This window comes from Malus domestica, chromosome 07, assembly GCF_042453785.1.
Source record: "Malus domestica chromosome 07, GDT2T_hap1".
In the NCBI taxonomy this organism is placed as follows: Eukaryota; Viridiplantae; Streptophyta; class Magnoliopsida; order Rosales; family Rosaceae; genus Malus; species Malus domestica.
Window position 1 is genome coordinate 25650719 of NC_091667.1, and position 27975 is coordinate 25678693.

Genomic DNA, 27975 nt, shown 5'->3' on the forward strand with positions numbered 1-27975 from the left:
TTCTTTCCCCCCGATAATACCTCTGCAAACAAGCTATACTAGAGCAAGAATATCTCATATCATCAGGGTTAAAAGCAAGAGTATCCCATATCATGCTTTTTCCCTGTCTTTTCTTTTGGCCTTGTTTTTACCTGCAAGACAAGGAGAAAGAGAGCAATCAGTCAGCACTTGGAATCAAGCTTCCAGCCAGGAACTGACTGCTTGGAACCCCTTACCTGATTACTTACCTGGCATTGCTCTCGAGTACTCATCTTCAACATCTTATGTTTCCAGGGAAGATTCCGCATCTGCTTGAGGAACAGATAGGGCAAGTGCGAAGGATACAAGGAAGCATGTGGAGACAAGCGTAACAGCACACGTGCCGATACATCCATTACTCTGTCAAAAGCAAAAGTATCCCATATCAGCAGGGTGGAACGTACTCTAGATTTGATGGACTTGTTTTGACCCTCAAATTCTTCAGTCGGCCTTATACTCTGGAGGAAACCAGAAAACCCTCCAGCTCAGTTCAAGAATAAGCCTGTGGAAAGTTACTTCTTCAAAAGCAAAAGTATCTCATATCATCTCTTCTCATTTTTCTTCTCTTTATCCTTCATGCTGCTGCAAGATGGGGAGAAGGTGAACAATCAGTCGGAGCTCTGATTGCTTACCTTGTGTGTCACCTCTTTCAGCAGACCCCCTAGCTCGGCGACTTGGGGGACTCCTACTACATGGTTTGTATCGCGCTTGACCAAGCCTGAAACTACAAGTAAGCTTCAAGTGAAATTGATACATTACCTTGTGCATCTCCACCAGTTAAAGATACCACCCCTGGATGGAGGAAGAGTACTTCCAGAGAAGATGCCACATCTACCTATGAGACGGATAAGGCAAGTCAAGACGACACCACACTCCGATACTTAGAAGTTTCGTGATTACGAGATCATTCTCCCACAATATTTCCTAATGTCATTTGTACTAAATCATTCACTTGTACTCACTAAAGGAGAGCTTGAACCTATGTACTTGTGTAAACCCTTCACAATTAATGAGAACTCTTCTATTCCGTGGACGTAGCCAATCTGGGTGAACCACGTACATCTTGTGTTTGCTTTCCTATCTCTATCCATTTATATACTTATCCACACTAATGATCGGAGCAATCTAGCGAAGATCACAAAAAGCGACCGTTTTCGCTACCTAGGATCTATCTTGCAAGAGAACAAAGAATTAGATGGAGATCTCAACCATAGAATACGAGCTGGATGGAAAGAGTGCATCCGGCGTGTTGTGTGACCGTCGTAGGCCACTGAAGCTCAAGGGAAAATTTTATAGGACGGCAATAAGGCCAGCGATGTTGTATGGCACAGAATGTTGGGTGGTGAAGCATCAACACGTACACAAAATGGGTGTAGCGGAGATGAGGATGCTTCGTGGGATGTGTGGGCACACGAGAAAGGATAAGATTGGGAATGAGGATATCCGAGGTAAAGTAGGAGTAGCCGAAATTGTAGGAAAGATGAGAGAAAATCGGCTCCGGTGATTTGGACATGTGCAAAGAAGGCCGACTGACGCTCCGGTTCGAAGATGTGACTACGGGACAGAGGTTCAGGGCCGAAGGGGTAGAGGAAGACCTAGGAAAACTTTGGAAGAGACTCTAAGAAAAGACTTAGAGTACTTGGATCTAACGGAGGACATGACACAAAACCGAGCGCAATGGCGTTCTAGGATTCATATAGCCGACCCCACTTAGTGGGAAAAGGCTTTGTTGTTGTTGTTGTTGTTGTATTCAGATAACTCAATATTTTAATACATAGACGCCAGATTGATGACACGTCTAGGAGACGAAATATTGCATATGTGACTTCAATCTACCGTCCAACGTAGAAAAAATTTGGGCCACAGGGTGCTTATTACAAAAAGAAGTTGATAGTTTAACCATATATACTATGTGAGAGAGTTGTGAAAATAATAATCAACATTGTAGAATTTTTTTAATGATTTTGTAACTGAAGGTAGACATATTTGGTAATTAATCTCAGATTTAAATCCACTATATAGGATTACCTTCCATATTACATTCTATCTAACTCCTACAAAAAGGGTCCTTAGAGTGAAGAAAATTTCACACTTGAAGTATTGCAGCAAACTGAAATCCACCACGAGAAAGAGGCTCAATCAACAATTCGATTTCATTTTTCCAGATGGAAGGAAGAGCTGCAATGCGTTCGACACTCGTGTTTGCTTTGGTGGTGCTGACATTCATGGCGGCAAACCAACATACTGTTGTCGTTGAGGGTTCGCGCTCTCCATTGTCGTTCAACGTCCAACAAAGCCCGAGCCCTTCTCCTGGTTCATCCGACTGCCCTCCACAAGAATGTGAAGCTTCATGCAGGCCTGAACTGCTGGGGGATTACATAGGCTTCCAATGCACTACAAGAAAAATGGGCTAAGAACACAATTGATATGTGCCCTTTGCATTTTCATTGAGCACAAATATATATTGGTGCTCTTAGATGTCAATGAACACAAAACTATCACAAATGTGCTTTCTGAACAAAAAGGCACATTAGTTAGTGTCTAAACAAAAATGTATTTGTGCCTATTAAAATTTGAACACAAAAGTTTGTGTCACTATTTATGGATATCCGTAATACTAATTTTTTTTATTAATTTACAAAAACACAAAAAACATTTTTGTGCCCTCTAATTTAATATATTTAAATCATTTGATTTTATAGGCACAATGTTCGTGTCTTCCTTCACCAGTCTAGACACCAATCATACTTTAGTTTTAGTTTTTATTGATCAAGGTGCCCCACACACACACACGTTTCATCACCATCACCTGGCAGATCCACTACTTGGATCAAGTGGATGTTTTCTAAATTTATTTTCCTATTCGATACTTTATGATGTCAAATTACAGGGCTTTACCAATTGGATCAGTTCTTGAAAAAATTACGGAGTCGAAATTTATTCAAATAAAAGTCAACAAACCAATAAAAATTTGTTTGTTAGTTTTTTTTGTCTTTACATTTAGCACACACAAAAAGTTAGATTATAAAACTGTGGTAAATAATGGTATGGAGCTGTTTAATGCTGTGCAATGTTCTAGTCTCAAAATAGGCTAACAATAACGGAGTTATGATTGAAGAACTACATTGGTTTGCGACACCAAATTTCAGAGACTACATTAATGGATTTTCAATTTCAGTGACCATCTTGATTGGGTGGGTCAATTTTAGGGATTATTTGTGATAAAAACCCTTTTAATAATTATAAAATCCTTTGTATGACACCGATGTTAGACATTGTGTCCAGTAAATATTAATAAATAATAAATCACTCTACAGCAAAATAATATGTTGGCACAATTATGGATTTGTGCCTGTATTCTAGTATAATATGTTTTCACTCCTTTACTATTTGTAAAGGACACAATTATATATTTTTTTATTACTTTCTCATGAAACCAGCCCCACCCACACCCACAATTTTTTTTAAAACCGCCTATTTTTTACCAACCAGTCCAGCCTCTCTCCTTCTCATTTGTTTGAAATTATCTTCTTTATGTAGAATTGGAGTGTGTGCCACTGAGGCCCACACCTCTATTCCCTTCCTCTGTTCCCTCTTCTATCAGTCTCATTATGCTCTCAGTCGAACTCCCTCACTTCTCTCTCATTTTTTTCCCCTCATCCTTATCTCCCTCTAGTCTCTTTTCCCCGAGCCACACAACTATTAACCACCACCTTCTCCGACGACTTTAAACACCAAACCACCACCATCTCCGACGACTTTAAACACCAAACCACCACCATCTCGTCTCCAAACACGAGACTAGTGCCCAAACCCTTGACTCGAACCTCAAATTGGAGAACCACACGTCTCGAACCCGAGAGAATTCCGGCGAGTTCATCGCCTTCCCGACTGAGGTAAGGTCTGTAACTACCTTTGGTTAATTCCTTCAATGTTCTAAGTCGATTTCTGGCTTTGCATGAGAAAATTTCCACCACATTTGCGAGATTGAACGAAGAACTAACGATCTCCACTATTTTGGTGAGTTGCAGCTTTTTCGAGCTTTTCCCGCCCAAATCTCGTTGAAGACGATGATATTGATACCATAAACGAACTCTTCACAGTCCTAGGGACCAGATTCAAGCTTTGTTGGTTGAATCTGTCATGGATTCGTAGAGACCCAAACTGGCCGTGACTTTCAAGCCATTTTCCAGCCACCTCCAGCCATCCTTTGGCCTCGATTTAGGTAAAATCAAACTCCTCTTAGTCCCAGCTTCATTTTGATATATTGTGTGTTACGAATGGTTGATATTTGACGTTGATCTGCTTTTGTTTCAAATCCGACTAATAGGTATTGATTCATAACCTTTGAATTTGGGTTTCATTTCGTAACCTTGGAAGAAAAAGGTCCAGATTCCATATAGACCGTCTGATTAATTTGTTTGTGAAATAGCAAAGATGGGTTCTATTCTTATGTATTAAGATTATCTTGTTTTACATTACTATAATCATTGAATTATTGAGTTTACTAATGTTGTTGTGTACGAGGATAGGGAAAAACTATTTGAAGGAATACTTAAACAGAAATGGAAGATCTTCTCCTGATGATCATCTTCATTAATTCGTTTATGGAGCAGCAGAGATTCGATGAGGTGCAAGGCTTGCTGGGGAAGATGCAGCTGTCCAAAAATGTCTGCTTTCAAGTTCTTTTTGCATAGAGATGAAATATGTAACATTACAATATATGTTTGTGAGATTGAGAATGAATTGTAGGCCTTCTACATTTTATGAAAATTAAGAAAAAAAACCACAATTTCAATTTCAATTTTTCAAATTATGATTTTTTTTTTAATATTTAATTCATGCAGGCACAATTACATTTTAAGTGCCAAAATGGCTGGGAAAGGTAGTCTGACAACTTTGTCAGAATGTAGGCACAAAACACCCTTTATTTGTGCTGACATCATGAGCACAGAACTCAGTATTGTGCCCTTTGAGTAATGGTGACGCCCATAGAGGGCACGGACAATATAATAGTAGCTGCACTGTTGCCATTGGTCTATGGGCACATATGTTGGTGCCCTTTGGCCTCAAATGGCACAAATAATTTATTGTGTGCAGTGCCCATTTTTTTTGTAGTGATGCATGCCTATTGGCGGCGGAACTGTTTGTGTGTGTTTTTTTCAAAGATACTGTAATTAGCCCTGCGCCTAATAATGTGGTATCGTAATTAGCCTCTAATAATAATGCATGCATGCATAAATTAATAAAGAAAAAAAAATCATATTTAAGTTGGTGATCTTTGGTTTCTATGGACAAACATATGTGCCTCTTCATCACTTTAACATTGGTTTTTCCATAACAAGAAATATAAAAAGAAACATTTCAATTTAACATTAGATCCCAATTTTTGTTCAAAGAAATAAAAATAAAAATATTAGATCCCAATTTGTAATAACCTTTTCTATCGAAGAGAAATATCACTAAATCGATCTAGTTAGTTTTCTTTATTTATTTAATACACTTAACAACATAATTGTAGCCAACATTATATCTTTTCGGCTATAATTAAAGACGAAAGTTACGAAAATTGGCAAACAATAAGTACCAACACCGAGAACCACAAAACCAAATCATTAAGGCAACAGAAAAACGTCACCAAAGATTGCGTCCAAGTGATTAATTTCCTTGCACCAGATCGATTTTACAGTTTAAACGTGACCTTAATAGAACTGCCTCCGCGAGCATTGGTTTCAAAGGCCACCTCCTTCTGAGAAAATCCAAACCATTGCCACAATTTACACTGTTGATATGCATGAAATTATTCAAAATTTATTAAGAAATTGACTGGTTTAAAGATTCTATAAAATTCAAGCGATCAACTAACTAATTTAAAGTACGATGAGTCTATATGAGAAAACTGGTGTGTCTATACAGGTAATATGAGAGGTCTATAAGAACGCATGATTAGTTTGCTTTTACAACAATTAACATAAAATTGACAAAAGCTGCAAGCATTGACCTCACAAAGCACTGGTTTCAAAAATGTGTTCCACCTTCTTTTCAGAAATTTTGAAACCAGTGAGTTAGGCTTCACTTCGTTCTCACAATCAGTCTGCCTAAATATGTCAAAGATGACCAACCGACCATTATCAAAGTAAATGCTGAATATATCACAATAAATAAATAAAAATGCTAGATCACACATGTTTGAGTTTTTTTTTTTCTTTTACGAACTATATATAAAATAAACTACATTAAATTTATCTAAACTATTAAAAGAGATTTGAACATAAAATATCGAATGCTAGATCACACGTACATAAGTTGACTCTCATTCAAATATGTATGCATGCACTTACAAAGCGTAAAAAAGGAGTCGGATTACTATAAATTTATAATACCATGAAAGAGTAAACAAAGGAAACGTACTTACATTAATATATAACGATATTGTATATCGAATACATTAGATACAACAGGTACATGGAACAACAAAATACATTTGTATAATAATTAAATAAACCCAATACATTGAATCACACGACAAACACAGCATTACCTAAAAACCATCAAGAAAATTAGAGAAAAAGCTCTCAATACAATCACATTATTGAGCTCAATGGAAGGACGAGCTGCAATGGGTTTGTCACTGGTGTTTGCTTTGGTGGTTCCGACATTCTTGGTTGCAAACCAACACCCTCTTGTTGTCGAGGGTTCCTGTCCTCCATCGTTCAGCGTCCAACTGTAAACACGAAATTTTCCTGAAACGAAAGAGACAAGAACAACGTGCACAAAATAATATTTGTATTTGATGATTTTGGGTTACAATCTCTCTCTATTTTGATCCTCTGATTCGATCTCCGTAAGGTGTTGATTTATGGATATTTTGTTGATCCAAGGGCCGTGGAGGCTTGATTTTGGATGAACTGTTGGAAGTTTCTTCAAGGGCCGTGGGCTTGATCTTTGAAGGTGGATTTGAGCGAATCTTCAAGGAGCCGTTGGGGCTTAATCTTGAGGATGAGTGTTTCTTCAAGGGCCGTTGAGGCTTAATCTTGAATAACGGTGATGAGCGGATCTTCAAGGGCTTTTGGGCTTGATCTTGAAGAACAGTGATGAACGGATCTTCAAGGGCTTTTGGGCTTGATCTTGAAGAACGGTGGCTTGTTGATCCAAGGGTCGTCGGGGCTTGATCTTGAATTGGTGGATGATTGTTGATCCAAAGGGCCGTTGGGGCTTGATCTTGGAAGAACGATGAACGAAGAACGAAGAACACTTTCTTTGAGGGCCGTCGGGGCTTGATCTTGAATTGGTGGATGATTGTTGATCCAAATGGCCGTTGGGGCTTGATCTTGGAAGAACGATGAACGAAGAACACTTTCTTCGAGGGCCGTCGGGGCTTGATCTTGAATTGGTGGATTGTTCTTCAAGGGTCGTTGGGGCTTGATCTTGAAGGAGGATTTGATGAAGAACGAAAAGGGCTTTCTTGATCCTTCGGGATTTGCTTGAGAGCTTCGGAGTTTCAGAGCTTCAGAGCTTCAAGGTGTAATATGAATTCCTCCCTAAATGAATGAAATTGGCTTCTATTTATAGAATTTTCCAAGGCCTAATTTTGAATATAATATTCCAGATGAAATAAGTCGTTTCTGCCAGGTGTTGACACGTGTCCTGTTTGATGACTTTTCCGATGATTCTCGATTTTTTGTTTAGACACACGCTACGTGTAAAATTTATGTAATACATGAGCGCTGAAACTTTGATTTATCGGTCAACATTTATTTACCGAAATTTCGATGTTTACAAATGCCCCCACTTCAAGGTGCGTCGTATACATGTGCTTGTCATGTGTAGGAGATGTGTTTTGAAGTCCCTTATTGTAGATGTCGATCCAAGGGCCATCGAGGCTTGAACTTGAATTGGGCTGGAAGTTTCTTCAAGGGCCGTCAAGGCTTGATCTTGAATTTGTTTGGAATTTCTTCAAGGGCCGTCGAGGCTTGATCTTGAAGGTTGAAATTGGACCACAAGGAGCTTCATGTGGTAGATGATCTTTGGCTTGGGTAGTGGATGAATCGGCACGTATTTGTTTTTTGCGCTTTGTTGACTTTCCACAGCTTTGATCTTGAACTAGGTTGGAGGATTTTCTGGATTCCTCCAATTGTTGATTTTCCACAGCTTATTCTTGAACTAGGTTTTGATTCAAAAGTGGTAGACAATTGATCTTGAATCGGACTTGTGATTTCTTCAAGGGCCGTCGAAGCTTGATCTTGAATTTGGCCGGAAACTTCTTCAAGGGCCGTTGAGGCTTGATTCTTGAAGGTTGACTCGAACACATGGCAAGCAGGCACGAGGTGAAAGTGACGACTTGTTGCTTTGTTCAATCTTTCTAATTCACACCTGAGCAGTTTGGTCAACGGTATGATCTTCAAGATTGATGGGCTCTTCTTCCAGTTAGTGACTTGATCTTTAAGGATTTGATTCAAGGGTGGTGAAACGGCACATACAGCCCACAACGCCTAACAAGTTGACCCAAGAATTTGAGGGTCAAAACGAGTCCTTCACCCAAAGTGATTGCAAACCTGATGATATGAGATACTTTTGATTTTGAAGAAGTAGCGGATGAATCGACACGTGCTTTGTTGTGCTTGTCTCCACATGCTTCAATGTATCATTTTCCCTTGTCTTATCTATTCTTCTGGCAGAATGTAGCATCTTCTCGAGTTCTTCAGCTCAGACTCCTTCTGCTGAGCTGACTGTGCAGGCTGCATTCTTCTCTGATTGTTTCTTCAGGCAGATGTGGCAGCTTCTTGAGTTCCTCAGCTCGGACTCCTTCTGCTGAGCTGACTATGAAGACTGCATTCTTCTCTGCTTGTTTCTTCTGCACGTTCTCTCCACATGTTGCAAGGTATCATTTTCACTTGCCTTATCTGTTCTCCAGGCAAATGTGGCATCCGAGTTTGAGTGGAGGTTCCGGCATATTGTTTTCTTTATCCTTGTCTTTGTAGGTAAGAACAAGGACAAAGGAAAGGACAGGGAGAACGCATGATATGAGATACTCTTGCTTTCTACCCTGGTGATATGAGATACTTTTGCTTTGGTGTCATTTGTTTGCAGAGGTACCCCAAGGAATAAGAAACACTGAGTGACTCGAGAGGCTTCGTTGGGAAGGCATTCTCGGAGATGAAGAAAGGTTCTCGGAGATGAAGAAAGGTTATGTATGTCTGCCTTGCTATGGAGGGTGAAGGTGGACAGTTATAGGAAATTCTTTAGTACCTATAGAGGTACTATTCTTTTACTTGTGTCGGCAACCAATGCATGATTGATCAGTATGGCTTCACGTGCTTTCTTCTTTATCAGAAATCTTCGACAAATTGTCCGTAATTTTCGTCAAGCTGAGTGTGCATGTGACAGGTGTTGACGAGGCTGAAAAAGACTGGCGCCTCTTCGATATCTGGGATCAGTGCTTCGACAAATTGCCCGTGATTTCCGCAAAGCTGAGTTTTGTGCGTGACGGGTGCTGACGAGGCTGAAAAAGACTGGCGCTTCTTCGATATTTGGGATTGGCGCTTTAACAAATTGCCCGTGATTTCCGCAAAGCTGAGTTTGTGCGTGACGGGTGCTAACGCATATGGAAAAGCAAGATGCTTCTCCGATTTTTGAGCTTGCCTTCTCGATTTTTTGAATTGGCCTCTTCGAATTCTGAGCTCGCTTCTTCAATCTCTGAAATTCCGTCGAGTGTTGATTTTTATAGAGGCACGCAATTCGTTTCAAAGCACACTTGAATTTTTTTTTTTTTGCTTGTAGAAAACTCCCTTCGTGCACTTCTAAGATCTTGATTTTGTCCGACTTCTTATTTCTTCAACACCTTTGAAAATGTCTGGACCCTCCGACCGTCGTTTTGATTTGAACCTTGGTGAAGAGGCAGCCCCATCTTCTCCAGATAACATATGGCGCCCATCCTTCATATCCCCTACTGGTCCTCTTACCGTTGAGGATTCGATGATGAAGAATGATATGACCGCTGCGGTGGTGGCTCGGAACCTTGTCACTCCCAAAGATAACAGACTACTTTCTAAGCAGTCTGATGAGTTGGCTGTTAAGGATTCTCTGGCTCTCAGTGTGCAGTGTGCAGGTTCTGTGTCTAATATGGCCCAACGCCTATTTGCTCGAACCCGTCAAGTTGAATCATTGGCGGCTGAGGTGATGAGTCTCAAACATGAGATTAGAGGGCTTAAGCATGAGAATAAACAGTTGCACAAGCTCGCACATAACTATGCTATAACCATGAAGAGGAAGATTAGCCAGATGCAGGAATCTGACGGTCAGATTTTACTTGATCATCAGAGGTTTATGGGTTTGTTCCAAATCCGCCGAACTTCCCGAGTTTGCCATGTGTAGGTGGAGGTATGCAAGAACCTGTCATGCGTCCAACACCTTTGCCAGCTAGCTCTGAGATCTCTTTGAGAGGGCCGAACCTTAGCAGTACTGAGCGACTCATCCATCGCATCAGTCTTGGTGCGGCAATGGAGATCAAGGGCCATATTGAAGCGAGTATTTCTAAGTGTCCACTAGAAGACCTTACGTTGCTCAATGAGGATTTGTTGAAGTTTGTTTCTGTGATTGACAACCTTAACGTTGATTCCTCATCCTTGAAGATCAAGATTGCCGAACTTATGGCTGCCTCGACTGAGTATTCTTCCTTGCGTGCTATTTCCTTGGAGAAGTTGAGTCCAGATGTTAGAACTCATCAGCTAGCAACGATAAAATTGTCACTGGCTCAAGTCCGGTCTTTTCAACAAGCTGTTTCAGGAAATTATCAAGTCACGGAGGCTTCTTTAACTTCTATCCAGGGGCGTCTAGATGCATTGGTGCGAGAGCGGGAGCAATTGGTAATCGAAGCATCGTAACTTGAAAGTGTTCTTGCGAAGCAGGGAACTAAACTTTCTCAGTACCAAGAGGAGATTTCATGCCTAGAACGAGAGAAAGGCATGGCTATGGAGTTGTCCATCTTGTCTCCCACCGAGGTAGAGACTTTGAAGACTTTGGAAGGCTCGTTTGAAGAACGCCTTCGTAGTTTTAAGGACATAGTCTTCAAGTAGTACCTTATGTTTTTTTTTTTTTTTTAATAAGGCTTTGGAGCCGACTCCTTCTTCTAAAGAAATAAAGCACTTATGTTCTTGAATTTGCTCTTCAATCTTCAAAGTGTTATATCTATTTTTTTTTTTTTAGATGGTGTGACTGTACTTGAAGTTTTGATGCTTCAAGTTGCCTACGTACCCTCTGTTGAGGAGGGATCAAGTCATAACGTAGTTCAAATGGGTGATGGATTTGCTTTTGGCGGTTTTGATTGTGGTTTTGATGGTGGTTTTGATGATGATTTTGATGATGATTTTGATGATGATTTCGATGATGATTTTGATGATGATTTCAATGATGATTTTGATGATGATTTCGCCGTACACAGTTTATGCTCTTGCGGGCCAGGAGCTTTGGTTCGTGCAGTTTAGGCTCATGCAAACAAGGAGCAGGAGCTTTTTGCCTTTTTAGGGGTAGTAACGCTTCAAGAATCTGCCATTGATAGGGCCGATCTTCAAGCCGTCTTCCGCCATGATTAAGTAGGTGCCATTGGTGTAGACTTCTTGTATTACGTATGGTCCATCCCATTTTGACGTGAACTTGCTCTTTGTCTTGTGAGTTGTGATGATAGGCCTACGCAATGAAAGGACGAGATCTCCCATTTGAAAAGAACGAGGGAAAACTTTCTTGTTGAAGGCCTTGGAGAGTCGTGCTTGATAACACTCCAAGTGTTGCTGGGCTTCGAGTCTTTTCTCATCCAGCGCTTCCAACTCTTGAAGGCGCAACTTTGCATTCTCTTCGTCAGTCAAGCCTTCTTGTATAGCCATCCTTAGCGAGGGGATTTGACTTTCGAGCGGTAGAATAGCTTCCACGCCATATACGAGAGAATAAGGTGTAGCTTGGGTAGGCGTTCTATATGTCGTCCTGTATGCCCAAAGTGCTTCGCCTATTCTTTCATGCCAGTCTTTCTTTGTTCTACCGATTACCTTATTCAGGAGATTGCACAATGTCTTGTTAAATGCTTCTGCAAGACCATTGGCCGGAGCATGATACATGGAGGATTTGTGCTGCTTGAACTTGTATTTCTCGCAAAGCTCGTCCACAAGTTGGTTGGAGAACTGTTTTCCGTTGTCAGTGACAATGTAGCGAGGCACACCATATCGGTGGATGATATGTTCCTTGATGAAACGGACGACAGTTTCCTTCTTGACTTCCTTCAGGGGTATGGCTTCAGCCCACTTGGAGAAGTAATCTGTTGCAGCCAGGATGTAAGCTTCTCCTGTAGATGACTTTGGCGCAATTGGTCCTACTACGTCCAATCCCCATGCATCGAATGGCCATGAAGTAGCTGTAGGGTGTAATGGTTCAGGCGGTTGATGTATGAAGTTGGCGTGAAATTGGCAGGCTTGGCACCTTTTGGCGTGTTCTAGGCAGTCATTTACCATGCTTGGCTAGTAGTAACCCATTCTTTTGAGCTGGAAATGAAGCTTCGGTCCGGACTGATGCGCTCCACATATTCCTGAGTGTGCTTCTTCCATGGCTTGATTGGCTTCTTCCTCGCCTAAGCATCTCAGAAGTACTCCTTCAAAAGATCGCCGGTAGAGTGTCCATTTGTAATAGAGGAAGCGATGCGCTCGTCGACGTACTTCAGAGCGGTGTTTTGGATCATCTGGGAGTATTCCATGCTCCAAGTAGTTGATCAGCGGATGTCTCCATTCTTCAACGTTGACCGGAAGTATGGAAATAACGTTTGTATCACTTAGTACCATTTCAGTGACAGGCGGGATTACCCATCTTTGGCAGACTGGCACGTTTGTAGCTTCATCTTCTCCTAACGTTATGCTCGAGGCTAGGTTGGCGAGAGCGTCTGCCATTTGGTTCTCTTTTCTTGGCACGTGTTCTAGTGTTACGGCCTCAAATCTTTGTAGCAATTGCGTTGCCAGCCGGAAGTATGGGACGAGATCATCTTTCCTAACCTCATATTCAGTCAAGAGTTGATTGATTATGAGCTTGGAGTCGCCATATATCTCAAGGGCTGTGATTTCCATGTTGATTGCCATTTGGAGCCCGATGATCAGTGCTTGGTACTCAGCGACGTTGTTGGAGCATAATTCGCTTAGTTGGAATGAATAAGGTAGTATTTGCCTTTGTGGCGACATGAATACTACTTCTGTCCCCACTCCGTCTACTCGTGCAGATCCGTTGAAGAACATCGTCCATGTTGGGAATATGTCGATGTAGAACACCTCTTCGTCAGGTAAGTCGTCTGAGATTTTCCAATCGGTTGGGATTGGATAGTCGGCAAGGAAGTCTGTTAACACTTGTCCCTTGACGGCTTTAGCTGGGACGTAGATGATCTCGTATTGATTGAGAAGCAATGCCCATTTAGCTAGTCGTCCTGTCAAGACTGGCTTAGACATGACATATTTGACCGGGTCAGCTTTAGCAACCAAGTGGATGGTGTAAGCGTGCATGTAATGTCTGAGTTTCTGGATGGCAAACATCAAGGCAAGGCACATTTTTTCTATTGGGGAGTAGTTCAACTCAGCGCCGGTGAGCGTTCGACTGAGGTAGTAGAGCGCTCCTTCTTTCTGGGATTCGTTTTCCTGTGCCAAGAGTGCTCCATCTGAACTTTCCTGAGCAGTAATGTACAATATGAGCGGTTTCCCTGGTACAGGTGCCCCCAGGACAGGTGGACTTGATAAATACTTCTTTATGCTTTCAAAAACATTGTTGCATGCTTTGTCCCATACGAATGGAACATCTTTCTTCATGAGTCGACTGAACGGTTGACAACGCCCTGCAAGGTTGGAGATGAAGCGTCTGATGAAGGCTAGTCATCCTTGTAGACTTTTCAACTTGTGCAGGTTTCTTGGCTCGGGCATGCTTTGAATGGCCTTGATCTTTGATTGGTCCACTTCAATGCCACGATGCTTACCAATGAAGCCGAGGAACTTTCCAGATGTGACGCCAAATGCACATTTTAACGGGTTCATCTTGAGGTTGTATTTTCGCAACCTTTCAAACACTACTCGCAAATCCTTCAAGTGATCTGGTCTTTTCTTTGTCTTGACCACCACATCGTCTACATAGCATTCTACATTCTTGTGTAGCATGTCATTGAAGATCTTCTGCATTGCGCGTTGATATGTAGCTCCAGCATTCTTCAGGCCAAAGGGCATCACCTTGTAGCAGTAGATACCTTTTGGAGTGCGGAAGGCTGTTAGTTCCTCATCTTCAAGAGCCATACAAATTTGATTGTATCCAGAAGAGCCGTTCATGAATGATAGTGCCTCATGGCCAGTGGTCGCGTCCACCATGATTTCAATGATTGGCAATGGGAAGTCATCTTTTGGGCTAGCATCATTGAGGTCTCGGAAGTCTACGCAAACACGTATTTGTCCATATTTCTTAGAACTATGACGATGTTAGAGATCCATTTAGGGTATTGCACCTCTCAAATGAAGCCTGCTTCGATCAACTTGTCAATCTCAGCCTCGATTTGTGGGATGAGCTCGGATCGATAGCATCTTTGAGTTTGCTTTATTGGTCGCGTTCCAGGCTTGACTGCAAGATGATGCACAGTAATGATAGGGTCGAGGCCAGGCATTTCCTTGTAGGTCCAAGCAAAGACGTCTTTGTACTCTAATAGCAGCTGGTAATACTTCTCTATCTCGTCTGCACTTAGTAATGCACTTACGAAGATAGGCTTTGGTTCCTCACTTGTGTCTAAGTTGAGTTCTTTGAGATCGTCAACTGTGGTTTGCCCCCCATCTTTGAGTTGTGACGGTGCTGCAATGACATCTTCCTCGAGGATTTCATCTTCTTCACCTTCTTGGATTGTGATGTGGAATACGTCTTGGGCCTCTTCTTCGGTGTTGACCTCTCGAGCTTGTTGGCATGAAGATTGTCCAGTGTGGATGATGGTGCGCCTTTTCACTTTCAGTGATCCAATTGTGTTAACCTCTAAAATTGCTTGGCGCTTCATTCTTGAAGGAATGGAACTTCAAAAGTCATCCTTTTCTGCCAGACGATCAATCTTTTCTGCTTCTGGTGTTGTCTTTCTCCTTTTGAAAGGCTCTTTGGCTTCTCCAAGTCTTTCCATAATTGACTGTCGTGGAGGAAAGCTAGTCGTATCGCTTTGCTTCTTAGGTTTCGATAACCTTTTGAAAACAGAGCTTCGAGATAGTGACGTGTTAAGCCTTTTGAAGACGAAAGTTCTGTTTTGACCGCCAATGAGTTTAGGTGCCGAAACTCTGGTCCTTGAACGATTCATTCTATCGAATACTGACGTCTGAGGGGCAATTCAAGGCTCCTCTTTATCTTGTATAATGCTCACGCTGATGTGTTGAGCGCTAGCATTTTTTGCTTTGCTGGAGATCTTCACCGATGCATTTGGTGTGAAGCCAAGTCCAGCTTTGTTGTTGTTGACCCCGTAACCATGCTCCTCCAACTTCTTCTGAGTTTTAGTAAGATCACGTTCGTTGTCTTTGAAGGTGTTCAAATCATTCTTTCCCAAATTTGCAGAGGAGGTGAAGTTGTACCCAGCTTTCGACATGAGTTTGTAAGCGTTTGGATCAAAACCTTCTTCAGTCCTCTTGGTTGGGAGAAAGCTTGGTTCTACCCCCTTTGGCAGGCCTTTTATGAAGCCTTGTGATGGCCTTGCAACCTTAATGTCGCTTAGCTGTGTCAGAGGCAAAACTGTATTTGTTTTGAGCAACTTTACATTATCCATGTGCCACTGTGTATCGGCTTTGCTTGCTGCAGTTTCAAACGGGGATTGACCATTCTTTCTTCTTGACGTTGGGATGTATCGGAAAACGGGTATGTTTGGTCCATTTGAAGGCGTCATATTCCCTCTGGTTGTTGCAGGTTTAGCGAGCTCATCCTCGTTTTTGCTTGAAGATGGCATAGCTTCTTCTTCTAGCTTCTTGGGCACGGCTTGCCACTCCTGTTTTTTAGGTGTTGCTTTGCCCATGGATTTGATCTCTTTTGGAAGAGTTTCGGGCACCATGTCTTCATCCATGTAGAACTTGGCATCTGCGAAATGTGATTCGGCTTCGGTGAATGGCTTGGTGTCGCCATAGATCACCTTTACTCCTTCTCGGTAAAATTTTAAGCATTGGTGAAAGGTGGACGGTACTACTCCATTCGCATGGATCCAAGGCCTTCCTAAGAGCAAACTGTAGGAAGTTCTTGCATCAATCACGTGGAATATTGTGCTTGACTTGAGTTCACCAATGGTCATCTCTACTCGGATCATGCCCATCGCTCTTTGTCCTCCTTGGTTAAAACCTTGGATTAGTAGACGGCTTAGGGATAGTTCATCCACCTTGATGCCAATTGTGGTCATTGTTGACTTTGGCATGATATTTATGGCTGATCCGCCATCCACAAGCATGCGGCTGACTTTGTGCTCCCTTACATAACCAGAGATGAAGAGAGGTCGGTTGTGAGGCTTGGATCTTAGCAGCAAGTCTTTGTCGGTGAAGTGGATTGCGTCATCGGCGGCACAGCATGTGGCACATTCATGTGGTTGAAGCTTCAAGCTTTCGTTCTTGCTTTCTTGCACTTCATGGTCGTCAGAACTTGCCAAGACCGCTGCCAGTGTTTTTCGCATCTTTTTTGGCAACCGGAGCGCTCCCTCGATGCTAAAGTGTGTTGGCAGACCTTTTTCAGTTGTAGGAGTCTTTTCCCCCTCAGTGGTGACAGCTTTGCCTTTTGAGGGTTCTTCCATTTCTACTTCGACCATGTGACATGCAGTGATAGTGCACTGTTGGAAGAAGTCCTCCGGGAAGTATTCGTGCAAGGAGACAAGAATACGTGGCTCTTGCTCCATAGGTTCCCCAGCATATGTTGACTTAGCAGCTCTTATACTTCTTTTAGGCTTCCTATTGTTGCAGCGACGATGCTTTCTCGCTTGCTCCCCCTTTGGCTTTATAGCTTGTGGTCTTGGCTTCCTCGTCTTCTTATAGGTCACCAATGTCCACCCTTCTTCATCATTGATAGGTGTATCCTGGTCGTTTGCCCCCAATGATGGTTGTGCAGAAGGTGCCGTGTAGCTTGTGCATTGATAGGAATGGTCGGGTATTTCTTGAAGAGGCACGGGATCAAAGGACCCGAACACGATCGTAGTGGTATGCGTTGCTGCTGTGTCTTCTAGGTCGAGCTCAATCCGCCCTTGCTGTGCCAACTTCATGATGAGTTCTTTTAGGATGAAACATTTGCCCACATGATGACCCACGATACGATGGTACTTGCAGTACTTGGGATCGTTGGTATGATTCATCTCTTCAGGGCGTTTGCATTCAGGTAACTCAATCACCTTCTTCTCCAGCAAGTCGTCCTGCATTGCATCCATGTCGGAGTCCGGAAAAAGGGTATACCTTCTGCTCCAGTTCCCTCAAAGTGCTTTTGTACCTATCTTGAGTGTGGGAATGCTCACTTCTTTTTATCTCCTTTGCTTTGTTATTGAAGGAGATTTTGACGGGTGCGGACGAGGTCTTGATAGGGATGGTTTTGGTGGTAAAAGCTTTCTTGGCGGGCTTTTTCCCATGATTGTCTGCTCTTGAAGTAAACACCTTATCCCTTTTGAAATCAATGATTGGCTCCTTCTTTCCATGGTGGGCGATGCTCAGTTCCATGTCGTGGGCACGGGTGGCTAATTCTTCAAAAGTATGTGGTTTGATACCTTGAAGGATGTATTGTAAACCCCATTGCATGCCCTGGATGCACATCTCGATTGAAGAAATCTCTGAGAACCTGTCCTTACAGTCGAGGCTTAGATTACGCCATCGGTTGATGTAGTCCATGACTGGTTCTTCCCTCCATTGTTTCGTGTTCGTCAGCTTCAGCATGCTCACAGTGCGGCGGGTACTGTAGAAGCGGTTGAGGAATTCCCTTTCCAACTGTTCCCAGTTGTTGATGGACTCGGGCTCTAGGTCTGTGTACCACTCAAAGGCGTTTCCTTTTAACGAGCGCACAAACTGCTTGGCGAGGTAATCTCCCTCTGTCCTTGCATTGTTGCAGGTTTCGACGAAATGTGCGACATGTTGCTTTGGGTTTCCCTTTCCGTCAAATTGCATAAACTTCGGCGGTTGATAGCCCTTCGGCATCCTTAAGGCGTCGATCTTCCTGGAGTAAGGCTTCGAGTACAACGTAGAGGCATAAGAGCTTCCTTCATACTGTGCCTTGATGGTGTTGGTGATCATCTCTTGTAGCTGCTGGATAGAAAGAGATCCCATGAGTGCCGCTGCTTGGTCTAGCTCCGGCTTCACATCGATTTTCTTCACCGGGGGCTCGTCTTCTTCATCGTCTTCCTTCTTCAGATGATCAATCTTCGGGTTGGGTTTCTCGCCATCCTGCGCCTCCAGTCGGTTGACGAGTGCTGCAATTTGTAAGTCTTTTTCTTCCACAGTTCGGGTTAACCTTGCAATTGCTTCATTCATCTGAGCCAGCTGCACATCGATTGAAGTTGCTCTGGTAGCCATAACTTGCATGGATGTGCTGTCGCTTGAGTCAGCATCGGAAAACAAAGACTCGGAGTACTTCTTCGGGCTTTCCTCCCTTGGTGCCCTTAGCGAGGCCAGGGTGATCACAGGTTCGTACCTCGGGTATTCTTGTTCCTTTGGCAGGGTTGATGTAGGGGTGGAAGAGGAGGCAACAAGAGCTCTTACCTTGCTTCGAGTTACGATGCCTGAAATGGCACCGCCTGCGGCAAGGATGCTCTTGTTCTTCGTGTTGGTTGTGGGAACAGCTTGAGCCTTCCTTGATGCCATTGATTTTGGAAGTGTGCTCGAATTTCTTGAACGGAGAAAGAGATGAGAGGTAGAGATGGTCCCACTGGGCGTGCCAAATTTGTGAACACGAAATTTTCTGAAACGAAAGAGACAAGAACAACGTGCACAAAATAATATTTGTATTTGATGATTTTGGGTTACAATCTCTCTCTATTTTGATCCTCTGATTCGATCTCCATAAGGTGTTGATTTATGGATATTTTGTTGATCCAATGGCCGTGGAGGCTTGATTTTGGATGAACTGTTGGAAGTTTCTTCAAGGGTCGTGGGCTTGATCTTTGAAGGTGGATTTAAGCGAATCTTCAAGGAGCCGTTGGGGCTTGATCTTGAGGATGAGTGTTTCTTCAAGGGCCATTGAGGCTTGATCTTGAATAACGGTGATGAGCGGATCTTCAAGGGCTTTTGGGCTTGATCTTGAAGAACAGTGATGAACGGATCTTCAAGGGCTTTTGGGCTTGATCTTAAAGAACGGTGGCTTGTTGATCCAAGGGTCGTCGGGGCTTGATCTTGAATTGGTGGATGATTGTTGGTGTAAAGGGCCGTTGGGGCTTGATCTTGGAAGAACGATGAACGAAGAACGAATAACACTTTCTTCAAGGGCCGTCGGGGCTTGATCTTGAATTGGTGGATAATTGTTGATCCAAAGGGCCGTTAGGGCTTGATCTTGGAAGAACGATGAACGAAGAACGAAGAACACTTTCTTCGAGGGCCGTCGGGGCTTGATCTTGAATTGGTGGATGATTGTTGATCCAAAGGGCCGTTGGGGCTTGATCTTGGAAGAACGATGAACGAAGAACGAAGAACACTTTCTTCGAGGGCCGTCGGGGCTTGATCTTGAATTGGTGGATTGTTCTTCAAGGGCCGTTGGGGCTTGATCTTGAAGGAGGATTTGATGAAGAACGAAAAGGGCTTTCTTGATCCTTCGGGATTTGCTTGAGAGCTTCGGAGTGTCAGAGCTTCAGAGCTTCAAGGTGTAATATGAATTCCTCCCCAAATGAATGAAATTGGCTTCTATTTGTAGAATTTTCCAAGGCCTAATTTTGAATATAATATTCCAGATGAAATAAGTCGTTTCTGTCAGGTGTTGACACGTGTCCTGTTTGATGACTTTTCCAATGATTCTCGATTTTTTGTTTAGACACACGCTACGTGTAAAATTTATGTAATACATGAGCGCTGAAATTTTGATTTATCGGTCAACATTTATTTACCGAAATTTCGATGTCTACACCAACAGAGCCCGAGTCCTTCTCCTGAAGATTTGGCCAACTGCCATCCGCAAGAATGTGAAGCTTCTTGCAGGGCTGATCTCGGCGAGGAATACATAAGCTTCCAATGCATGCCAACTGGAGATGTAAGTGTTTGTGTGTGTTTTATCAAAGATGCTATAATTAGCCCTATACCAAATGTGGCTGTGTAATATGTACGCCTCTAATTACAATAACAATGCATGCGTTAATAAACCAACATATTTCATATCATTGTTACGGTATTGTATCGTTTAATCTTTTTTATGAATGTTTTCATATCAAGGACGTTAAGGGGCTCTAACATTTTAGGAGCATTGTTCGATTTTAATAAAGGGGTGTGATATCCACACACCCCATTTTACTTCTCACACACCTTTTTAATTTTCGGCCGACAGATCGGATGAATTGAAGAAGATCAACGAACAGAAATTATCAAGGGGTGTGTGAGAAGTAAAATGGGATGTGTGGATAGCACATCCCTTAATAAAAAAGCCCTCATTGTTTAAAAAAAAAAAAAATTTCAGACAATGTATTTGTATAGAAGTCAACAATTAATATTCAAACTTAATTGAAATCAACATCTCACTCTTATTAAAATTGTCGAAATCACTCTTATTAATTAAATAATCTTTGATTGCCAAGGTCATGATTTTGGGTTCATCCATGGAAAAAATGGAGGATGACTAAAAGAGAAATAGGGAAATACGTTTGTGCTTGTGGAAGAAAGTAATACACAAATTAATTTTTTATTCCTAAAGAAAAGTGGTAGAAATGATATATACACAATTTTTTTTTATTGCTAGAGAAAAGTGGAAAAACATTTTTATTAAAAAATTTATACTCATATGTAGTATATAGGAGAATTAAATTTGTTAGTGCTCCTAAGCCACTTAGTATTATGGTTTAGTGATATTCTTCTTCACTTGTAAGTGAGAGGTCTTAAATTCGATTATAGCCAAATGCAAATTTGAATCACATTATTGCTAGCTCATTATGAGGTAAAGCACACTTTCTCCCCCTTAATGTAGATAATATCGTTTGTTAAAAAAAAAATTGTTAGTGCCCGTCAAAAAATTAGGGTCATGTGCCATTGGACCTTTTGCACACCTTTCCCCATCCCCCCCCCCCCACCCAAAAAATCTCTCCTAATGTGATAGGCACATCAACTTCTAAAGATGTAGACACGTTATTGTTACAGTCCAGTGGTATTCCTCTTCACTTGCAAGTGAGAGGTCTTATATTCGATTCTCGCCAAAGGTAAATTTCAATCATATTATTGCTGAGGCTAAGCCTACCCCTCCCCTTAGTATAGATAATAAGGAACTGCCATGAAAATGGCTTTGACTAAGTTTATCTTAATAAAAAAAACCATGCTATAATATCATTTAATGAAAAAGACTTAAATTTGAAAAACTCTTAATTTTAATAAAAATGATGACAAAAAACAAACTTAAATTTTAATGAAAAAGACATAATTTTAATATTTTAAAAAAAAATTGACGCATGAACCCGCGCTCCTCTCACACAAACTGTTTATGAAACTTAATGGTACTACACTTTTTTATGAAACTTAATGGTACTAACTGTTTATGAAATTTAACGGTACAACACTGTTTATGAAACTTAACGGTAGATGCTCATCTTAGATTTTCAAAATCTTTCACCAGAATGCAATAAAAAGATTTTTAAAAAAAACATGACAAAGATCAACGTCTACACCGTTAAAGTTATGCATGGCTAATAGCTCAATACCATTACTTGAAAAATGGGTAATGAGTCCAACGATGTTGTCAATGATGTTGCCCCACCCCTACCCCCAACCATCCCAACCCACACCTGACCGACTCCGTCCCAACCATACCACCCCATATGTGGTTTTGAATCGAACGGAACCCACTTCAATTTAAAATTTTAATTTTAGAGGAACAAAATATGCTTTGATTATGTCAACAGGTTATGCAACTGAAGGATAGGTTAGGGTGCTCTTTGCACGCGCCTTTAGTTAGGTTTTTTTTGTTTTTTGTTTTTTGTTTTCTTTCTCTTGTCTTTATCATTAAATAAAGTTATATGATGGTTTTTGGTTAAAACTAATGACTAAAATATCGATAATATCGACGAAATATAGCCGATATTATCATTTTTCAGAGAGACCGATATTTTCCCACGTATCCCCCTAATTGTCGTCAAAATATCGCGATATTATCGAAACAATCATCGTGGCTCCGTCGTCGGAAAGGCAGCCGAGGCTATGTCATCGCAGCTGCCCAGATATCTCTCTGCAATCCAGGCTCAGACCCAAGATCTGAGCTTCCGTCATCAAAAATGAAAAATCCATTTTCTCCGGATCCCAAAACCCGCTCAGGTTTGAATCAAACCGTTTGATGGATCCCCTTGCCTGATGGTGATTGCCGAGAGGTGAGAAAGGGAGGAGGAACAGTCCACAGGTGGTGATGGTGCTCACTGGAGTGTGCGCCACTATGGTGCTCGACGGGTGTGGGTGTGGTGGTTTGTGCTCCGAGAAGGATAGTTGCAGAGAGATAGCCATGGTTGCTTTGCTAGAGGTTTCTGGAAAAGAGAGAGAGAGAGAGAGAGAGAGAGAGGGAGAAAGATTTCTGGGATTTTTAGTTTCACAGGCTGATAGGAAACAAGGGAGAGAGAGAGAGAGAGACTTATGGGATACGAAAAAGAAGAAAATAAAGTAGAGGAAGAAGAAGTGAGAGACGAGGAACAGGATACGAAAAAGAAAATGTCAGATATAGGATTGGGAGTCTCAATTTGGGACCTTGGGTTATGTGAGGGAGGTGAGGTGGAGGGGTCACCATGTGGTTTAAAGAAAATGTTAAACACTAATTTCATTCAAAATATCTTATATTTATTATTTTATTTTTTAAAATTAAATTGTTTTATTTGGGAATCTTTGAGACCTTGAAAGTCTCTTTGAAGATCAGATCATGTTATATACTTGAAATTCTAACGTCACATATACTATCTTTTTGTAAAAAAAATAACATATTTTTCATGTCTTTCTTGTATTGTACTAATTCATTTTATATAAATGATTATGGTGTGTTTAAACTTCTTTCATTAATTACTACATATTTTCTACACTCACAATGTTTGTCAGCTCGCTATATAATCAACTTAAATCAGTTAAATTCATCATGCAATGCATTTCCTTCCAATTTTTTGTGATAAACTAATATATAATTGACTAAATAAACATCCTGCAAAGTTTCAATAAAAATTTCCAAGTTTTTCTTACAATTTCCGTGGTTTTTATTCAATTTTTATCGATATCGATAATATCCCGATATTTCCATCGAAATTTTCGTGTTTTTGAACTACCGATATTTCCGATATCATCGATATTTTATACCTTGGTTAAAACTCAAAGTTTTGAAGCCTTTTTCATTAGTTTTTCTTATATAATATCATTTGTTAAAAATTAAAAAAAAAAACCTAAATTCTAATCTTAGTACTCTCTCTCTCTCTCTCTCGGTGCTACAAGGGCTAAAAAATGATTGTAGACATCGAAATTTTGGTGAAATAAATGTTGACCAATAGTTACAATTTCAACACTCATGTATCACATAAATTTTACACATAGCGTGTGACTAAATGAAAAATCAAAATAAATCGGAAAAGTCATCAAATAGGACACATGTCAACACCTGGAAGATTCGATTTATCTCATATGCATATTATATTCAAAATTAGGCCTTAGAAAATTCTATAAATAGAAGCCATTTCATTCATTTTAGGGGGATTTTTTGATAACCAATTGATATTACACCAAAACCTTGAAGCTTTGAAACTCTAAAACTCTCAAGCAAATTCCAAAGGATTGAGAAAACTCTCTTCGTTCTTCGCCAAATCCGCCTTCAAACTCAAGCCCCGACGGCCCCTTGAAGAACTTCCACCAATTCAAGATCAAGCCCCGACGGCCCTTGAAGAAAGTGTTCATCGTTCATCATCCGTTCATCCTAAGATCAAGCCCCAACGGCCCTTTGGATTAACAACGTCGACAAATCCACACATCCAACCGTCCTTCAAGATCAAGCCCAAAAGCCCTTGAAGATCCGTTCATCACTGTTCTTCAAGATCAAGCCCAAAAGCCCTTGAAGATCCATTCATCAACTGTTCATTAAGATCAAGCCCTAAAGGCCCTTGAAGATCCGTTCATCAACAGTTCTTCAAAATCAAGCCCCAAAAGCCTTGAAGAAAGCGTTCATCGTTCATCATTCGTTCATCCTAAGATCAAGCCCCAACGACCATTTGGATCAATCACACATCCACAAATCAACACCTTACGGAGATCGAATCAGATGATCAAATTTGAGAGAGATTGTAACCCAAAATCATCAAATACAAATATTATTTTGTGCACGTTGTTCTTGTCTCTTTCGTTTCAGGAATTTTTCGTGTTTACAATGACACTTACCAATTAATAATGTTAGTACAAATTTGGTAATTCCAGATTTAATTCCACCAAATATTACATAGCTTTCCATATTAGTACCTATATCAAATCCTATACATATCCTTTCGCATAAGTCCACTCACATAGCAACTGAAAATTCATCAAGGAAGTCTCCCAATATTCTGTCATATACATATATAACATTGTATTTGCAATGGAAGGAAGAGCTGCAATGCGTATGACATTGGTATTAGCTTTGTGCTTCTTTACATTCTTGGCTTCCAAGCAACACTATATTGGTGCTGACGCCCGCACAGCTCCAAGCCCAGGCAGCGCGGGTCGTGGTGGTGGTGGTGGTGTCCTTACAGTGTTCACTCCAAGCCCTTCTCCTGATGTGTCCATCTGCAGCGACGCTGATTGTAAAGCAGGCTCTATTGATGAGCTCAAGGGTGAATACTCGGGTTCTCAATGTGTGGAGGTTGATCAAGGAGTCGTTTCTGTGTGTTTTACCAAAGATTAATTACAACTATAAGAGCTGATCTAATTAATCCACTAATATAATGCAAGATGGATAAATAAAATAACATCTTCACATTGTTTTGTGATCTATTTCTAAGCACATTTTGTTGGGGGTGAAACTTTGTTTGTTTTGGATACGAGACGATATAAATACGGTAACAAAATAAACACGTTAGTGTAGCCTCATGCGAAAAAAACTTCACGACACAAGGAAAACGCTAACTTAAAATGGACCCTTAGTTATTCAATTTTTCATATCAATTATGTGATAATCTGATGTTCCAAAATTACAACCCTCGGTTTATTGCCCCCACAAAAGAAATCATCCTACACCATTTGGCTATACCTGCTTTCTTTGTCATGCATTTTAAGCATCCAAGTTATTTTTTTTATACCAACAATGCTGAGCATGCGGGAATCGAACTTGCGGCCAGGCCTCGATCATCAGGTGCACAGGTGAATCCTCGGCATCACTTCAGTCACAACCCCCCAACCCAAATGTGGTACATAGTTGACTAACTAGAAAGTCATCATTATAGGAACTGAAATATATATACTTGACAAGAACTAACTGATATATTCAGTATTGATGTTTAAGTACAGTTCTTTATCAATACTAAAATATGAAGGCGATGGTAAAGTTTGCTTCTAAACTCACTCACACAACATGGCCAGAACTTCGGATTCATTGAAGATGGTTACATGGAATTTTAATTTTTACAGTGGGTGTAAAATCAATACTGCACGAAATAATCAAGGCAAAATCCCTTTGGGGATGAGGACATCCCCGATGTTGTTGTGCCATGGGTCAGCCAAGTGAGTAGCCAGGTTCTCCAATGGTCCTGTGCCAGGGTACGCCGATTGTTGAACAACAAACCCAACGAAAGCCAACAACGCGAGCCGGCCTACACACTCATCAATCAATAATTAGATCATCTGTAGTTTATAGTCCGACAACATAGTTTTGTATAAAATGTGACGTAACGTCTTTGTACTCACCATTCTTTATCTCTTTGACTTTGTACTCCTCGAACTTCTTGGGGTCCTTGGAGTAGCCCAAGGGGTCAAAAGCCCCGCCAGGGTACTTCTTCTTTTCAGTGTCCTTCTCCATGCTGCGTTGGTGTTCTACAAAGGCAATAGAAAGGAATTCGATGACCAAAATTGTAGGCAAAGTGCCCCATGGAACTGGGTTGCCTAAGTAGGTGGCTTGACCTCCTGGAACGGCAGCCCACTCTTGTGCTTTTACCCAGTTGCCCAATCCCAAAGCCTCTGGTACAAGAATCCCTGGCTGCAAAAGTGTGTTTACAAGGTTAATTTAGTCACTGCAAAGTAAATAAACTGGATGCAATTTTTAAGTTACTATTGTATGATACTTACTACAGCAAGCATTGCCCATCTGCAGTGAATGAGCTCAGACTCCTTGAACCTCTCCAAGTTCTCGGGCACTTCTCCTAGCCGAAGTGGGTCAAATCCAAAGTCACTGAAAATCCCCAAGCACCAAATCTTAACACAAAGTCACCAAATTATAATATGATTTCTTTTCCAAACTAATCAACATCAGAAGCTAATTAATATCGCATAATCATCTATTTTACTAAATAGTATCTTAGGGTTACGAAATTTTGATCACCAAATGATGTCTCACTGTGAAATTTAATTCAAATTTAGGTCTACACTTAATCTTACTTTTTTTAACAAGATACGTACGTAATAACATATTATTTGACTAATAATTTTGGTGGCTGTAACATTATTAAAGTAGTATATTTCGTTACCCGGGTGCAGAGCCATCAAGGTAAGGAGGCCGGGGCTCGCCGGGCATCCAGTCGGCTGACATGGAGAACCTTGAGGAGGCATTGGCACCAACACTTGGGAGCTGGACTGCACTGGTCGCAAATTTAGACTTTGAGGATGACAGGACTGAGGGGAAGGCAGTGGTGGCGATGCCACAGCTCATCAAAGTGTTGGAAGCCATTTGATTAACTAATGCCTGCAAGATTTAGGGTTTGTAGGGAGGGGAAGGGAGGAGACTGAGATTATGGAAGGTGGAAGGAGTGGCGAGGAATACTAGTAGTACAGGAAGCGGGATGTAGAAGAATCCAAATGTGGATTGTGATTGGCTAATATATCTGGCTGGTCTTCTGTCATTGGGCTACGTGGATTCTGTTAATCCAAATAGGTGGCTTAGGTGGCAAGGAATATCCAACTGATAGGTGAAATCTGACATATGTGGTGCATGTTGAGTTGTCAGGGGAGGAAAATCTAACCTACCAGTTTCAGCAGGCATAAAAAAACATATTATTGTAAAATATTAGGTTGTAATTGAGGAAGAAATATGGTTGGATTTTAGAACTATATGGATCACAAATAATTTACAAGTAATGCTAAGTAGACTAATTTTTTAGACTAAATTTATACATTATGTAATGTGTTACTAACAATGTTGTAAAATACTCGCCTCGGGATCGTCTAGGCAAACTCGAAGACTGAACGGGTGGCTTGCCGCCTTTGTTTTGTGGGAGTAGGTGAAAAACTTGCCTAGGGTTGTGGGGGCGCGCCTAAGCGGCTGGGGACCTCGAAGTCGAAGGCTTGGCACGTTGCAGCGGCTGCTCGCTAAAATACAAGGCCAACTCTAATTTTTTTTTTTTAAAAAAAAAAATTATAACCCCCAGATCCCTTCTTCCCCATCCCATTCCCAACCACAGTTCACCCAATCTCATCCCCAATTCCCCAATTCCTCATACCCTAAATTCTCAATCTCAATCCCATATTTCAATTTTGCCCCAATCTCATACTTCAATTTCTTTCAAAATTCTCCACAACACCACAATTGTTTTAAAATTCAAGTAAGTTTTTTTAGTATTCTAATCTCAATTTGGTCTTGGTTGCTTGTTTTATTGTTAATTAATTGTTTTAA

The 27975-nt window shown here is 41.2% G+C and overlaps 1 protein-coding gene and 2 long non-coding RNA genes across 3 annotated transcripts; 2 read left to right on the forward strand and 1 right to left on the reverse strand.

Annotated features, from left to right (window-relative positions):
- The first annotated feature begins 3764 nt into the window (after positions 1-3764).
- Positions 3765-4822, forward strand: LOC139197563 (uncharacterized). The gene is made up of 3 exons (XR_011583049.1): positions 3765-3914; positions 4050-4243; positions 4551-4822. It is a non-coding gene; the product is annotated as an uncharacterized lncRNA (long non-coding RNA).
- A 316-nt stretch (positions 4823-5138) lies between these two features.
- On the forward strand, positions 5139-25964 carry LOC139197564 (uncharacterized). The gene is made up of 2 exons (XR_011583050.1): positions 5139-5322; positions 24636-25964. It is a non-coding gene; the product is annotated as an uncharacterized lncRNA (long non-coding RNA).
- On the reverse strand, positions 25613-27548 carry LOC103444815 (chlorophyll a-b binding protein 6, chloroplastic). Its single transcript, XM_029105826.2, has 4 exons — positions 26834-27548; positions 26436-26538; positions 26058-26346; positions 25613-25963 (listed from the first exon to the last, which is right to left on the reverse strand). Exons 1-4 carry the CDS (start codon positions 27031-27033, stop codon positions 25812-25814), a joined length of 744 nt encoding a protein of 247 aa, XP_028961659.2. The 5' UTR covers positions 27034-27548; the 3' UTR covers positions 25613-25811.
- Between the last annotated feature and the right edge of the window lie 427 nt (positions 27549-27975).

Bases quoted from the DNA above. Each gene is read 5' to 3' on its own strand.
- LOC103444815 (XM_029105826.2), bottom strand. From the start codon at position 27,033: ATGGCTTCCAACACTTTGATGAGCTGTGGCATCGCCACCACTGCCTTC. The intron at 26,539-26,833 runs GTAACGAAATAT...GGGGATTTTCAG, and splicing joins CTTGATGGCTCTGCACCCGG to TGACTTTGGATTTGACCCAC. The intron at 25,964-26,057 runs GTGAGTACAAAG...ATGAGTGTGTAG, and splicing joins AGTCAAAGAGATAAAGAATG to GCCGGCTCGCGTTGTTGGCT.